This window comes from Macaca thibetana, chromosome 11 (genome assembly GCF_024542745.1).
Source record: "Macaca thibetana thibetana isolate TM-01 chromosome 11, ASM2454274v1, whole genome shotgun sequence".
In the NCBI taxonomy this organism is placed as follows: Eukaryota; Metazoa; Chordata; class Mammalia; order Primates; family Cercopithecidae; genus Macaca; species Macaca thibetana.
The window spans coordinates 48877577-48890621 of record NC_065588.1 but is presented as its reverse complement, the minus strand read 5'-3'; the positions used below and the strand labels follow the sequence as shown (position 1 = coordinate 48890621).

Below are 13045 nucleotides of genomic sequence, written 5' to 3'. Positions count from 1 at the left end.
GGGACAGAGCTGCCTTGTGTTGAATAGGGCCACAGTGGCAATGGAGATCATGGGAGTAGCTGGGGCCCATCATGGGAGCCAGTGGCTAGGATGCAGGGCCTGCAGCATCTCTGGGGCTAGCATCAAAGGACTGTTTGGAGTAGAATGACATCGTGCTTACTGGGTCACCCCCATTGGGTCTTTCTGGCCTGAGCTTGCCTGGAGGCTTGCACTCCTGTGGAGGGCTCAGCCAGACTTGTTCTTGGCCCACTTGGGCCTGGAGAGATGCAATAGGAGTTAAGTTTCATGTTGATGAAACAGCTTCTTTATTTGAACTCTAAATAGATGATTACTGTCCTCAAGTTGTTCCTAGTCTTATTAGCAGATACACACTGGAGGAGAGACAGAATGATGAAACGGACCACCCGGGAATCTCCGTAACCCTCCAGGCCATGGGCCAGCCTCTCTCTTTGTCTTCTCTGTACCTCCTTCCAGTTGAGTCCCCGAATTTCTCAGCCACCTGCCCCAACTCCATCCTCCTTTTCTCCTTGTCATTTTCTCCAGTGTTTGAAGCCTCCAGCCTGCTTTATTATGGGTGTTTGAGAGGGGTGAAGTGAGGATAGTGCCCATGGTTGGCTCTGGCCTGGGCTGCTCCTGTCCCATGCTAGGGAGAGTGTCACTCTACCTCCTAATAGCCCGTAAGTGAGAGCAGCTGCTCTCTATGGGTTATATTTCCAGGAGGCCTGGGGAGAGGTGATGCCTGAATGATCAGTCCCTTTCCAGGAAGGAGGAGAACAGCAATTGGAGGCCCTGGTACTATACCCAGTGTCCTGAACTGTCCAGGAAAGTCCATCCCGTCTTCATCTGCTGTATCCCCAGGAGGAAGCCAACAACCCAGAGAAGATTAATCGGGATAGGGATGGCACAGTGCCAGTGACATCCCCCTGGAGAGGCTGGGGCCTGGGGCAAATTACTCTAACAGCAGGTTAATTAGATAAGACCCAAATTACATGAGCAAAGCTTGCAAGCCCAGCAATTTGAAGGTTAAATGTTTCAGAGGTGGGGAGGGCTTGATCTCCAGCTCAGCATAGAGAAAATGACTTCTTGCTCCCAGGCAAGCCAAACCCACGAATTAAGCTCTTGACTGCCCATCCACAAGCCCCAGTGCCAAGCACATATAAAGGCACCTGCCAGTCCTCACTACAACTAGCAGAACCTTTTGGGATTTTGCCTTCCTCCCTCCTGCATCTGAGCTTTGTCTCCCACAGCAACATGAGCCGCCAATTCACCTGCAAGTCAGGAGCTGCTGCCAAGGGGGGCTTCAGTGGTTGCTCGGCTGTGCTCTCGGGGGGCAGCTCATCCTCCTTCCGGGCAGGGAGCAAAGGGCTCAGTGGGGGCTTTGGCAGTCGGAGCCTCTACAACCTGGGGGGAGCCCGGAGCATCTCCCTCAATGTGGCCAGTGGCAGCGGGAAGAGTGGAGGCTATGGATTTGGCCGGGGCCGGGCCAGTGGCTTTGCTGGCAGCATGTTTGGCAGTGTGGCCCTGGGGCCTGTGTGCCCAACTGTATGCCCACCTGGAGGCATCCACCAGGTTACCATCAACGAGAGCCTCCTGGCCCCCCTCAACGTGGAGCTGGACCCCGAGATCCAGAAAGTGCGTGCCCAGGAGCGAGAGCAGATCAAGGCTCTGAACAACAAGTTCGCCTCCTTCATCGACAAGGTGGGTCTTCCAGGACCTGGGGAACCTGTGAACAGCCTTCCTCTTCCCTTCTTGGAACATAAGGTTTTGTTACAGAAGGAGAGATTGAGGTTAAGTGTGAGGAGGCCTTTACTGTGGACAAGGTAGGCACAACCCATCAACAGGGTGACCTGTATAAGGTTCTCCATGTTGTCTTTCCAGAGACAAAACAGAGGCAGGTCAGTTTCTACTGGCAGAGGCTTCTCAGGGCTCCCAGCGAGAGATGTGGTCCTTCCTCTTGAGGGCTAGCTTGGTGCCATTGCTGGGCCTGCAGACCGTGTGCAGAAAAGGCCTGTGAGAGACAGTCTCACCCAGAGTAGCAGGGAAGACTATCCTCCCCTGGCAGGCTGTCCTGCCCACTAGTCACTTGCCCAGCGGATCAGGAGCAGCAGGAAGGGGCCACTGCAAGCCCTCTGATTCACCGATGTCTGCTGTGGGCATTTGCTCCAGTCAGTTGAAGACTTTCTTGAGAGGCAGAAGAGGGTACTGGGGAAGGGGACTCCACAGTGCTCTCACATCACCGCTGGCCAGCTGCGTGGCTCTGGGAAGGTTATTTACCTGTCTGTGTCTCCATCTCCTCATCTCTAAAATGGGGATAATAACCCCTGTCTTGGGGTTGTTGTCAGGCTTATAAAAGAAAATGCAGGTGAAGATCTTGTCACAAGCCTGACACACACTAAGTACTACAAAAATGATTGTGATTGTGACTCTCATTTCTTATCTCCAGAAGGTGGGAGAGGGATGCTTTGGGGAGGAATCAAAGGTGTCTAGAGACCTGAAGAGATAACACAGTCCAGATAGGCCCCCGACTTCTGGCAGAGAATAAATAATTATCCCTATTGTATGAGTCACTGAAGGCATGTAGGTAAATGGCATTCTCAAGGTCATTTGGGGAAAGGGAAGGGTGAGGCTGGACCCTCAACCTTTTGCCTCCAGACCCAGAGGAGGAGACTGGAGGGGTGTGTTGGCTCTGTGACAGTCAAGCACTAAGGACTGGTCAACCCAGGACAAAGCCTATGGGTGAGATGGTCATGTGGCCATCAGAGCTTAGCTAGCTCCTGCAGCTCACACTTCCTGCCTGGAGGAGTCCCTGCTGCCCTCGGCTCAGCCTCAGGGGCTAGGACTGGCTCTGTGGCTTCTTATTCTTCTAAGCCTTTTCATATCTGCAAGATCAAAGTGTTCTGAGTTGGGGTCTGGGGGATGGGAGTGGACTGATTCTTGGCTCAGGTGGTCAAAATCTTGAGGGATAAAGTCTGGAGACATGGGAAGAAAGATGAACATGAGGACAGTCACATCTTGTTTATAAAGATGGTCTGCCCAGAGGGAGGGGAAGGAGGCTGAAAGGCTTGGACAGTTCCCAAATAATTTCAGTCTCCAGAGCTCAGTCCCTTAACCTCAGGCAGCCAGAGAAGACGGGTAAATCCTTTTGGCATCCAGATGTGTTCAGTAGTGCAGGTGTGTATTGTGGTGTCTCAGATGCAGGGTTTACTCTGTGGTTAATGCTCAGCTTTGTAGATCACATGAAAACTCAGGACTGATTAAACCAGACCAAATGCTGGATGATGAGCTAGAGACAAATTTTCAGGGAATAATTCCATCTCGACACCGATTCTTAGATAGTTTTCCCATGTCTTGTGTTTCTGATTTGGAGGAAGACAACCTTATTCAAGCAGTAGCTGTGCTCATGTAGATTAAGGGAAGTCACATTTTAAAAACTGTGCTCCCCATCCCCAAAAACCAAACAAGAGATGTGTATGGACAACTCCTTCTGGTCGGTTTCCTGGCTCAGTGAGGGGCTGCAATGGGATCAGGAGCTCCATCTGTCCATCGTGTTCCATGTGCCATGCTTGTTGTAGAGATCATTCTGGGGAGCAGGACCAAGGAGGGAGAGGAGAGGCTATAAGCAAAGATGAAGCTGGTGCCTGCTCCAGGCATTTAAAATCCCTAGAAGGCCTTGGCCCAAGCCTTAGTGAGCTCTGATATGCCCTGAAATGAAGAGCAGACTTTGTTCTTCAGGATGGTCAACCTGTCCAAAATGATGGACCCATCCTGGCTTCTCTGCTGGTATTTTCAATCACAGCCATGCCCTGAGTTAGTGCGGCCATGGTGGGCGCTGGGTGATTGGATGCACGGATTACAGGGACACATGTCTAGGTTCAGTTCCGGGCTCCACTGCTTCTTAAACTGTTGGGCCTTGGAAAGAAGCTAAGTTGCTTTGCATCTCAGTTTTTTCTCCGTGGCAGAGAGTAATGATTTGCCAACCTCCTTCAGCTCTAGTGAGGAGAAAATGCAGATAGAGGCTTTGCACAATGCCCTGTGAGAGACACGTGTGACTATTACCACAGGGGTTCAGCAGTTTCCGGGATTTGGGTTCCAGGTCCGGTTCCTGGAGCAGCAGAACCAGGTGCTGGAGACTAAGTGGGAGCTGCTGCAGCAGCTGGACCTGAACAACTGCAAGAACAATCTAGAGCCCATTCTCGAGGGCTACATCAGCAACCTGCGGAAGCAGCTGGAGACACTGTCCGGGGACAGGGTGAGGCTGGACTCAGAGCTGAGGAATGTGCGGGACGTAGTGGAGGACTACAAGAAGAGGTGAGCAGGAGGAGACCCCCTGTAACTGGACAACTGCTGCTGTCCCTCTGAGGGACCCCTGGCAGTCACCCCAGCTTAAACATTTTGGAGGTCGGTGGGGGGCATTGTTCTTGGTCATACCAAGCAGAATCACCCCAACAAAACTCTGGAACTTGCTCTCTGCTCCTCCAGCTTCTGGCCTGACTCTCAGGACAAATGCCCAGTGAGCTGGGCAGTGGGCAGAGGGTTATCTCCGGCTCTGGGTTTAGGGACTATTAGGGGAAACCATTCACGTTCTCCTCCCATATAAGAGGAGGGTTAAGTGCATCTGGCTCCAAGACTGCTCTCAGGGGTAACTGAGAAAATGCAGGTTGAAGCACTTTGCCATTTGCAAAGCTGTACTCAAATTTGGGGAGGGCAGTTCACATCTTGCTTCCTCTGAGAGTCCCACAGGGCATTCGCTCCATGTGCTCCTTCCTCATTTGCCAAGTTGGATCTTCAACAGTCTCATTCTTCCAAACTGGTTAGCATGTTCCCTCCTCCAGGAAGTCTTCCCCAACTCACCCCTGCCCAGTACTCTGCGGCCCCCAGCATCTGTATCTTCTGATGGACATGCTGCTCCTTGCTCAAACTCTGCCCTGTGCAAGCAAAGGCTTTCAGTGAGAGATATTAACCAATGGGCCCTCGCATTCCCACAGGTATGAGGAGGAAATCAACAAGCGGACAGCAGCGGAGAACGAGTTTGTGCTGCTTAAGAAGGTGAGAGGAAGGCAGACCCTGAATCCTGGGGGCTGGCCTAGGACCTGGAGGAACGGAGCCTGCTAAGGTGCTCTGTTAGCCCCTCTCAAGGTAAACTGATTCAGGAAGAGTGAGGTGAAGGCAGAGAAAAGCTTGATGAAAGACTATCCAGAAAAAAGAATGAAAAGACAGGGAGAGTGCCCGTGAGAGGACGCCTGACTGCATGTCCAATGGGGCTGTGGTTCGAACACGGAGAAGAATACGGAGGACAAGGCTCAGGGGCTCCCCTGCAGCCCTGGGACCCGGCTCAGACACCACAGGCACTTCAGATTCCCAGAGTGGGGTGGGGTGGGGCTGGGCCTTTGCTCCTTTGTCTCCTTTCCCAAGGCAAGGTGAAGAGAAGAGAGTGACTCCTTCCTCACGCGGGGAACCAGGCAGGGGGGCTGCTGTCTTCTTGGCTGTACCGGCAGTGACAGTGGATGGTGGGGGCATCTTTCAGGATGTGGATGCAGCTTACGCCAATAAGGTGGAGCTGCAGGCCAAGGTGGAATCCATGGACCAGGAGATCAAGTTCTTCAGGTGTCTCTTTGAAGCCGTAAGTCTGTCTGTCCACTCGGTTCATCTGGGGAAGGCTGGTGGGTTAAACTCTATTCTAGGGGCTGCGGGAGACATGGAGGCCCCAGCCCTCAGTGAGACCCCTCAGTTAGCCATCCATCTCCCGCATCAGCCTTGCAAGTCTCCTCAGTCTCCACCCTCTGAGCGGGAAGGGAATGGGCCAGGCCCTTGCTACACGGCAGTGGGAATCTGTCTGGGCCCAGCAGGGAACTTACTTTGCCGCAAAGCAAACAACCCTGGAAGGCAACAGCCCTGGGTCACAGCCTCCAAGATGGCATCACCAGAATTTGCTCATCTTGTGTGGGGGAGGTGGTTGGCCTCTGACAGTGGTTGAGCTGAGAGACCTCCCTATGTCCCCTGCAGGAAATCACTCAGATCCAGTCCCACATCAGCGACATGTCCGTCATCCTGTCCATGGACAACAACCGGAACCTGGACCTGGACAGCATCATCGACGAGGTGCGCGCCCAGTATGAGGAGATCGCCTTGAAGAGCAAGGCCGAGGCTGAGGCCCTGTACCAGACCAAGGTGAGCTGGGCTGAGGCGGGGCCAGGGAGGGTGATGCCAGCAGGCAGCAGACGGGGACAGATTGTGCCCAGAATAGAGGCAGTGTCCCGGTAAATGTCTGTTGTGTTCTGACCCCGAGATACATGCACTCCCACGACACGTTCATGACTCTGCGCTTTGGGGTCCCCAGTTCCAGGAGCTACAGCTGGCAGCTGGCCGGCATGGGGACGACCTCAAAAACACCAAGAATGAAATCTCGGAGCTCACTCGGCTCATCCAGAGAATCCGCTCAGAGATCGAGAACGTGAAGAAGCAGGTGAGAGCACCTTGGCCTTGGCCTGTGGTCAAGTGCAGGGGAGTATGAGTGGAGGGGAGATGAGCTGCTGAGAACATCAGCTTCCCAGATCGCTGCCTGGGAGAAGAGAGGAGGCCAGTGAGGTCGCTGCCTCAAACACCCGGAGCAGGACGTCCCTGGGGGCTACTGATCTCTGACTCACTCCAAGGACCTCGGCCTCGAAGCCCCTCCTTAGGAAGCCTCCTCGGCACTGGGCTAGGACCTCCCCGGAGCGATGTGCCTTCCTTGCACCTGTGCTTCCCTGTACTTGTCACACTTCCTGTTATTACTGACACTGCCACTAGACTGAAAGGGGGCAAGGAGCTGGCTGCTTTGTGCCCTGTTTCCCCAGCATCTAGCACAGTGCCTGCCGCATAGTCGCAGCTTGATAAACATCTGTGGAGTTAATGAGTGAGATGGAGAAATGGGCTCAGGGAGCACCCATTAAGGCGCCTTGTTAAGGACTGGCTCCCAGGAATATAGGATATAGCCTCGGCTTGTAGGTGAGGCACAAGATGTACATATATGATAACAATGGCAGCGGCACCTATTCTTCGATCACACTTCATCCTCACCAAGACCCTGAGAGGCAACAGTTGCCCTCGCTGTTGTTACAGATGAGGAAACTGAGGCTCAGAGAGGATAAGGGGGTTACACAGCTGGTAAGTAGCAGAGCTGTGATCTGAATCAAGGTCTCCTGACTCCTAGTCCAGTGCTCCTTCTATTCTCTTGTGGGCTTTAACACTTAGCTGCTTCGTGACCTTGGACAGGTTACTTCTGCTTGCTTCACAAGGTGTTGCAAGGACTAAATGAGCTAACTTATGTCAATGGTATGTACAGTATTGAGCGTGGTGCTGGCATACACTAAGTGCTTGGCAAATAATAGTTGTTCCTGAGGTGTGCCCTTCCTTGTCCCCCTCACCTGTGGTGCCATGCTCCTGGGCAGCTGCTGCCCTTGCGTCTGCCACAGCATATTCAACCATCTCTCCTCCCAGACCTAAACAACTCAAGAGCATTACTGTCATTCATTTCGTGCCCTTGGTACAATATGGCTGAATAAATGTCTTTATGCTGAACTAAAGTGGCGCTCAGGAGGGCAGGGCTGCATGATTTCCATCACCCACACATCCAACACAGGGAATGGGGCTAGAGCTAAGGAGGGACGCGCCAGCCCCAGAAGGGGCTCTGGCTGCAAAAGAAGTGTGGTGGTGTGTAGGGTGGAGATGGGCCTCTCTCTAAGGACCCAGAGGGATTTGGATGTGGATAGCCGCAGTGGCTCCTCCCAGTTTTTCGACCTCACCAATTCCTTCCTTAGGCTTCCAACCTGGAGACGGCCATTGCTGATGCTGAGCAGCGGGGAGACAATGCCCTGAAGGACGCCCGGGCCAAGCTGGACGAGCTGGAGGGCGCCCTGCACCAGGCCAAGGAGGAGCTGGCGCGGATGCTGCGCGAGTACCAGGAGCTCATGAGCCTGAAGCTGGCCCTGGACATGGAGATCGCCACCTACCGCAAGCTGCTGGAGAGCGAGGAGTGCAGGTGGGTGGGGCGTGCCCAGGCAGGAGGACCCCAGGGGTTTGGGAAGACCCAAAGGAGAAACCCTAACACATCTCAATCCAGAAGACACGAGTTCTTGGGAAGTGGTGGGGTGATGAGGATAGAAATAATGATAGTAATTAATAATACTACCATGAGTGGACATGAGTATCCACTCATAATAGACTGTGAGAGCTAGTTTCATGGCAGGCACTGTGCTATGTGGAAAGCTAAGCAGATTTGCTCATTCTTCCCAGACATACTAGAAATATCCACCACCCTGCTCCCTGCAAAACCCCATTACTCTATTAGGCATTCTTGTTCTCTCTTCTTCATCTGTCCACGTGCAACATGGGCTTGTTGAGGGTGTGCTGGGGCCGCCACCCCAGCTTCCCCAGGGCTCTACAGGGATGGGCAGGCTGGTGTGTGGACCTGACACGTGGGAGGTAGATACACTGCCCCCATGTGTGCACCTCTTGTAAACTATTGTCTAACTAGGGTTGTTGTCTGGTTACCCCAAAGATTCGGGGGTAGTCTCCAAAACTTCTCAGGCTCTATTTATATCAAAGAAACTTTGGAATGTCAACAGGTGCCTGTTGGGTTCAAAAACCCACATCAGGGTGGGGATGGCAGTAGCTTTGAAGAGACTGTGAGCTGAATGACTTCTCTCTCTTATTTTATTTCTTTCCTTAACAGGATGTCAGGAGAATTTCCCTCCCCTGTCAGCATCTGTAAGTATTTGTATGCTTTGATCTAAAACTGTAAAATCTGCAGACTGGAAAGGACCTTAGTGACACCCTGTATGTGTAGATGAGGGATCTAAGAACCAGAAAGGGAAAAGCTTTGCCTGAGATCACAAAGCCAGATGGCAGAGCCATGGCCAGAATCGGCTTTCCTAACTCCCAGGCCAGGCCTCTTTCATTCTTATCTCTCTAACTTTCTGTTCCTAGGGGATGGCAGCAAGGGAAAGCTATCGTCATGGGAAAACAAGAGTCATGTTGCAGAAAAATGATGCATGGGTCTGTGTGAGGCTTAGGGGGTCAGGTTTGCAAACTGCAATCAGACCTGGGCTTGGGAAGTAGGGAGGGCTGAGGGAGTGAGAGAATGAGGGATCTCAGAGGTCAAGCTGGCAGTATCAGGTCACTGCATTGCTTAGCGGGCCAAAAGAGTTAAACCAGAGCTTGGAAAAGATGCCTGCTGTGGGACAGCTAGCAGGAGGGAAAGGTTGGAGGCTGGAAAGTTTAGCAAAAAGGCTAATAGAAAGGGCAGTGGGTGGGTGTCCAGGAGGACAGGTAGGCGTATTGGTACCTGGACCAAGGAGTTGGGCCACTGAGCATTAATGGGGCAAGACTCAGTCAGACTGGGTATAAGCTGAGCAAGCCAAGGTCAGAGTATGAGGGAAGCTGTCTTTGGTACATTCTCCCCAGGGGGAGGGAGTGGTGTGCGCCTCCCCCCTCAATTCCTCCAAGAAGAGCCCTGTCTGCCCTGGGTAAAGGAGGCCTCCCCAGCTCTCTGTCTGAGTGGGTGTTGGCTTCGGCTCCTCCTGCAGCCATCATCAGCAGCACCAGCGGTGGCAGTGGCTATGGCTTCCGGCCCAGCACGGTCAGCGGCGGCTACGTGGCCAACAGCAGCGGCTGCATCTCTGGAGTGTGCAGCGTGAGAGGTGGGGAGGGTAGGAGCCGGGGCAGTGCCAGCGATTACAAAGACACCCTGGGGAAGGGTTCCAGCCTGAGTGCCCCTTCCAAGAAAGCCAGTCGGTAGAGAAGACTGCCCCGGGCCCCGCCTCATTCCATGACCTGGCTCTGGATCCCACACTGTACTTCCCACAGCCCACTCTTAGCTCCATCTCCACACTGCTGGTCCTGCTCCCATGCACCTGGCACTGGCCTTGGCCACCCACTTCTCCAAGCCTGTGTCTTCCTGAGCCTGGGAAGGCCTGGATGACCAAACTTGGTGAAATTCCTCCCTGCACACACCGTATTCACTCCTTGGCTGCGGTCCCCCGGCTACACCACCAGCTCAGGTCCTGGCTCCCAGCTTTCCTCTTCTGCCCTGCCTCTGGCTCAGTTGCTAACTACTCTGCTGTGCTCCCTGGGCCTCTGCCCAAGGCCCTGCACACACTGAGGCCTAGCATAGCTCCTGCCTATGCTAGGAGCTGGTTCTATGTTCAAGAAAGGGAGGACTGAAGGACAAACAATCAAGAGTGGCCCAGTCCCCACCCCCACATCTAGCTCAGTCTCAGATCTGAGTGGGACCAAGTGCAATTCAAGGCCTTTTTCTCTACTTGCCTGTACCCAGAAGCAGAGAAGAGCAGGACTGTTCACTTTTCCTTTATTCTTAATGGTCTTCCTCTGTTGCATCCTCAATAAACAGCACAATCTGATGGCTTGGTCTCTGAGTATTCAAAGTACACCCATGCAACTCAGTTCACTCACATGAGCGCACACCATGTACATTCATGAATGCACGAAGCACAGACACACACACACAAGTACATCACTGTGTATTGCCCATGCAACCTGTACATCTGTGTTAATTTTCAGGAGGCAAATGGGGTGTGGAGCAGGGTCTGGGAGGAGGGGCAGGGAGGGGGGAAAGGAGAAGCCCAGAAAGCATGTGCATGTATTGGCTGGAGGCTTCAGCAGATGGACATGCACAAACGGTCGTGTTCCTGGCATGACCTTGCCTCTTTCTGAGACTGCACCTTTCCTCATCGGAAGATGGGCTTAGTACACAGGTATTTGCATTTGTCCAGCCTTTCCTCACTGCTCAGAGGCCTGGCCTCCTGAGGGGGTCAGCAGGTAGGAGTCCCACACTCTGGGCCTCTCTGATGGAAAGATAAGTAACAAGTATTGGAAGCTGGGGTTGGAGTAGGGAGGAGTGAGCTGGGGTCCCACCATGGGGTGGGGGTGGGCTATGAATTTCAGTGACTGTGGCATTGGCACTGCCCCAGACATACTCTTATCCCACCTTCCAGAACCACTATGGTGATGGCCAGTCCTGCCTTGGCAAGGAGTGTAAGGAGAATGAACAGACAGACTCCCCAGGCCAGCTCTGTGTCTGGGGTGGGCAGGGGAGGAGTAGGAGGCGCAGGGCATTTGCAGGTGAGTGGGAAACCAATGTCTTTGTAGTGAATAGGCAGCCATCTAGTCTCATGGTAGCCACACTAATGACGTCATTTGGGGGAAGGAAGAGGGTTTCAGTTTCGTGGAGGAGCAGGGAGGCCTGGGGTTGGGGCTGGGCTAGAGAGGGATCAGAGGATGAGAATTTGGGGCAAGAAGAGCAAGTATAATGGAAGAGGAAGACAGAGGGTCCAGAGGAAGGGACAGATGGTCTGAGTTGACATCTAGGACATTTAGAGTAGTAACTGGGACTTAGAGCAAGGCTCAAAAGCCCCTGCCCAGGAGGTGGTCGGAGTCGGAGACTCCTGGCTGTCATCAACCCGTCAGCACCGCCATCTAGCAGGTGGGTAAGTGGAATAAGGCTCAACAACATGTTTGCAAGCTTGGTTGATAAGGTGAGGCATGTGTGTGTGTGTGTTCAGTACTGGGCACAGACATTGCCATTTCTTCAGTGAAGGCACCATGCACACCTGCTGCCTTTGCTAGCCTCCTGCCTTTGCAACAGTAGGGACTGAGGCTGGATAGCAGAAATAATTTTCCAGGTGAGAGGCTAAAAGAAGTGGCTAGATTCCAAATGGGGAGGTGGAGGCTTCTCTAGATGATGCTGGTTTATCACGCAGATTTGAGGAGGGAGGGAAGAACTCCCTTTGTGCTCCAGGGCTCACAGAGGTCTCCTGAGTGGGCAGGGTTATCCTAGGTTCTGAGTCTGTTTTCTAGAGCCACGAAACAAAGTGCTGGAGACTGGAGCCTCCTGCAGGAGACTCAGAAACCCAGCCCTGGGGCCCATGGTAGGGGCCTGAGCTATCAGCTTGACAGGTTCCAGCATGAGAGCTCAGGGCTTGATGGACAATTTTGGGAGCAAGTGAGGGATCTGAGGAAAGGGAATAATGACAATGACTAGCAGGCAAGGTGGCCACCATGTGAATCTGTGTGGTAATTTGATCATGGCTGCCAAGAGTAGTAGTTGTTTACACAGACTAAAAAATAACCCGGGAACTTAGAAAAATACTGATGTCTAAGCCTCTACTCCAAACCAATTAAGTAAGGCTACTGGAATTAGGGCCTAAGCACTGACTGGTATATTTTAAAAGTCAGCAAAGGGGTTCTAATGAGCAACCAGAGCTGGGAGCCATCGGCCTAAACTGCGATTTGGGGGATGCTGTGGTAGCATCCAGATACAGATGGAAAGAATGGTTTGATTGGTTAGTAACGTCTGCCACAGTAACCAGTGGAGGAAGTAATAGTACGTATTTTTCTTCTGATGGGTGCCTATCTGTTGCTTTACAGTTTACAAAGCATTTTCATACCCATTGCCTAAGAACAGCTCTGGGAGTGAAGGACTGTTGTTACGGCCATTATCATAGATGAAAAAATTGAGGATCAGAGCCCCAGCCTATCTATAGCCACCCTGGGCTAGACCTCAAGGATACCCTGTGTATTGTCTGCCTTTTAGGGGGCCACGGGGAGGAGAGTGGGTGTAGGTCTCCGACTCACAAATCTGGACAGGAGTTCGCCTTGGAAGTGCTGCCACCTGCCTGCTTCTCCCACCTGGAAGGTTCCAGGAAGAGGCAATCACAGGGTAAATGTGGAAGAGGACTAGTGCTGCAAGGACTCTTCACAAGACCCGGGTGTCCCGATGGGGGGTGGCCTCTATACTATATAGCAGGAAATGCTCCGTATAGTTTACCAGCAGGAACAAAATGTCAGTGAGTCAATCCCAAGGTGGAGCATCTCTTGGGCTGGGGACAGAGACTGGCCCAAGACAACACTACAAGCAACTGGACAGCTTCATTGAGCAGGAGCGCTTGGTGCAAGAGGGAGGCTGGGGCAGGGCTGCTGGGCTGGGGCGGGGTGAGGAAGGTATCCAAAGGCAGAGGGGGCTGTGGTTGCAGGACTCTGGGAGAGGAGG

General features: G+C 53.0%; 1 protein-coding gene across 1 annotated transcript; it reads left to right on the top strand.

Annotated features, from left to right (window-relative positions):
- The first annotated feature begins 1183 nt into the window (after positions 1-1183).
- On the top strand, positions 1184-10395 carry LOC126931089 (keratin, type II cytoskeletal 71). The gene is made up of 9 exons (XM_050748829.1): positions 1184-1698; positions 4094-4308; positions 4986-5046; positions 5525-5620; positions 6004-6168; positions 6338-6463; positions 7797-8017; positions 8711-8745; positions 9564-10395. Exons 1-9 carry the CDS (start codon positions 1252-1254, stop codon positions 9773-9775), a joined length of 1578 nt encoding a protein of 525 aa, XP_050604786.1. The 5' UTR covers positions 1184-1251; the 3' UTR covers positions 9776-10395.
- The last annotated feature ends 2650 nt before the right edge of the window (positions 10396-13045 follow it).

Excerpts from the sequence above, each read along its gene's own strand:
- LOC126931089 (XM_050748829.1), top strand. The coding sequence starts at position 1,252 with ATGAGCCGCCAATTCACCTGCAAGTCAGGAGCTGCTGCCAAGGGGGGC. Across the intron at positions 1,699-4,093 it reads TCGCCTCCTTCATCGACAAG|GTCCGGTTCCTGGAGCAGCA; the intron begins GTGGGTCTTCCA and ends TTTGGGTTCCAG. Across the intron at positions 5,047-5,524 it reads AGTTTGTGCTGCTTAAGAAG|GATGTGGATGCAGCTTACGC; the intron begins GTGAGAGGAAGG and ends GGCATCTTTCAG.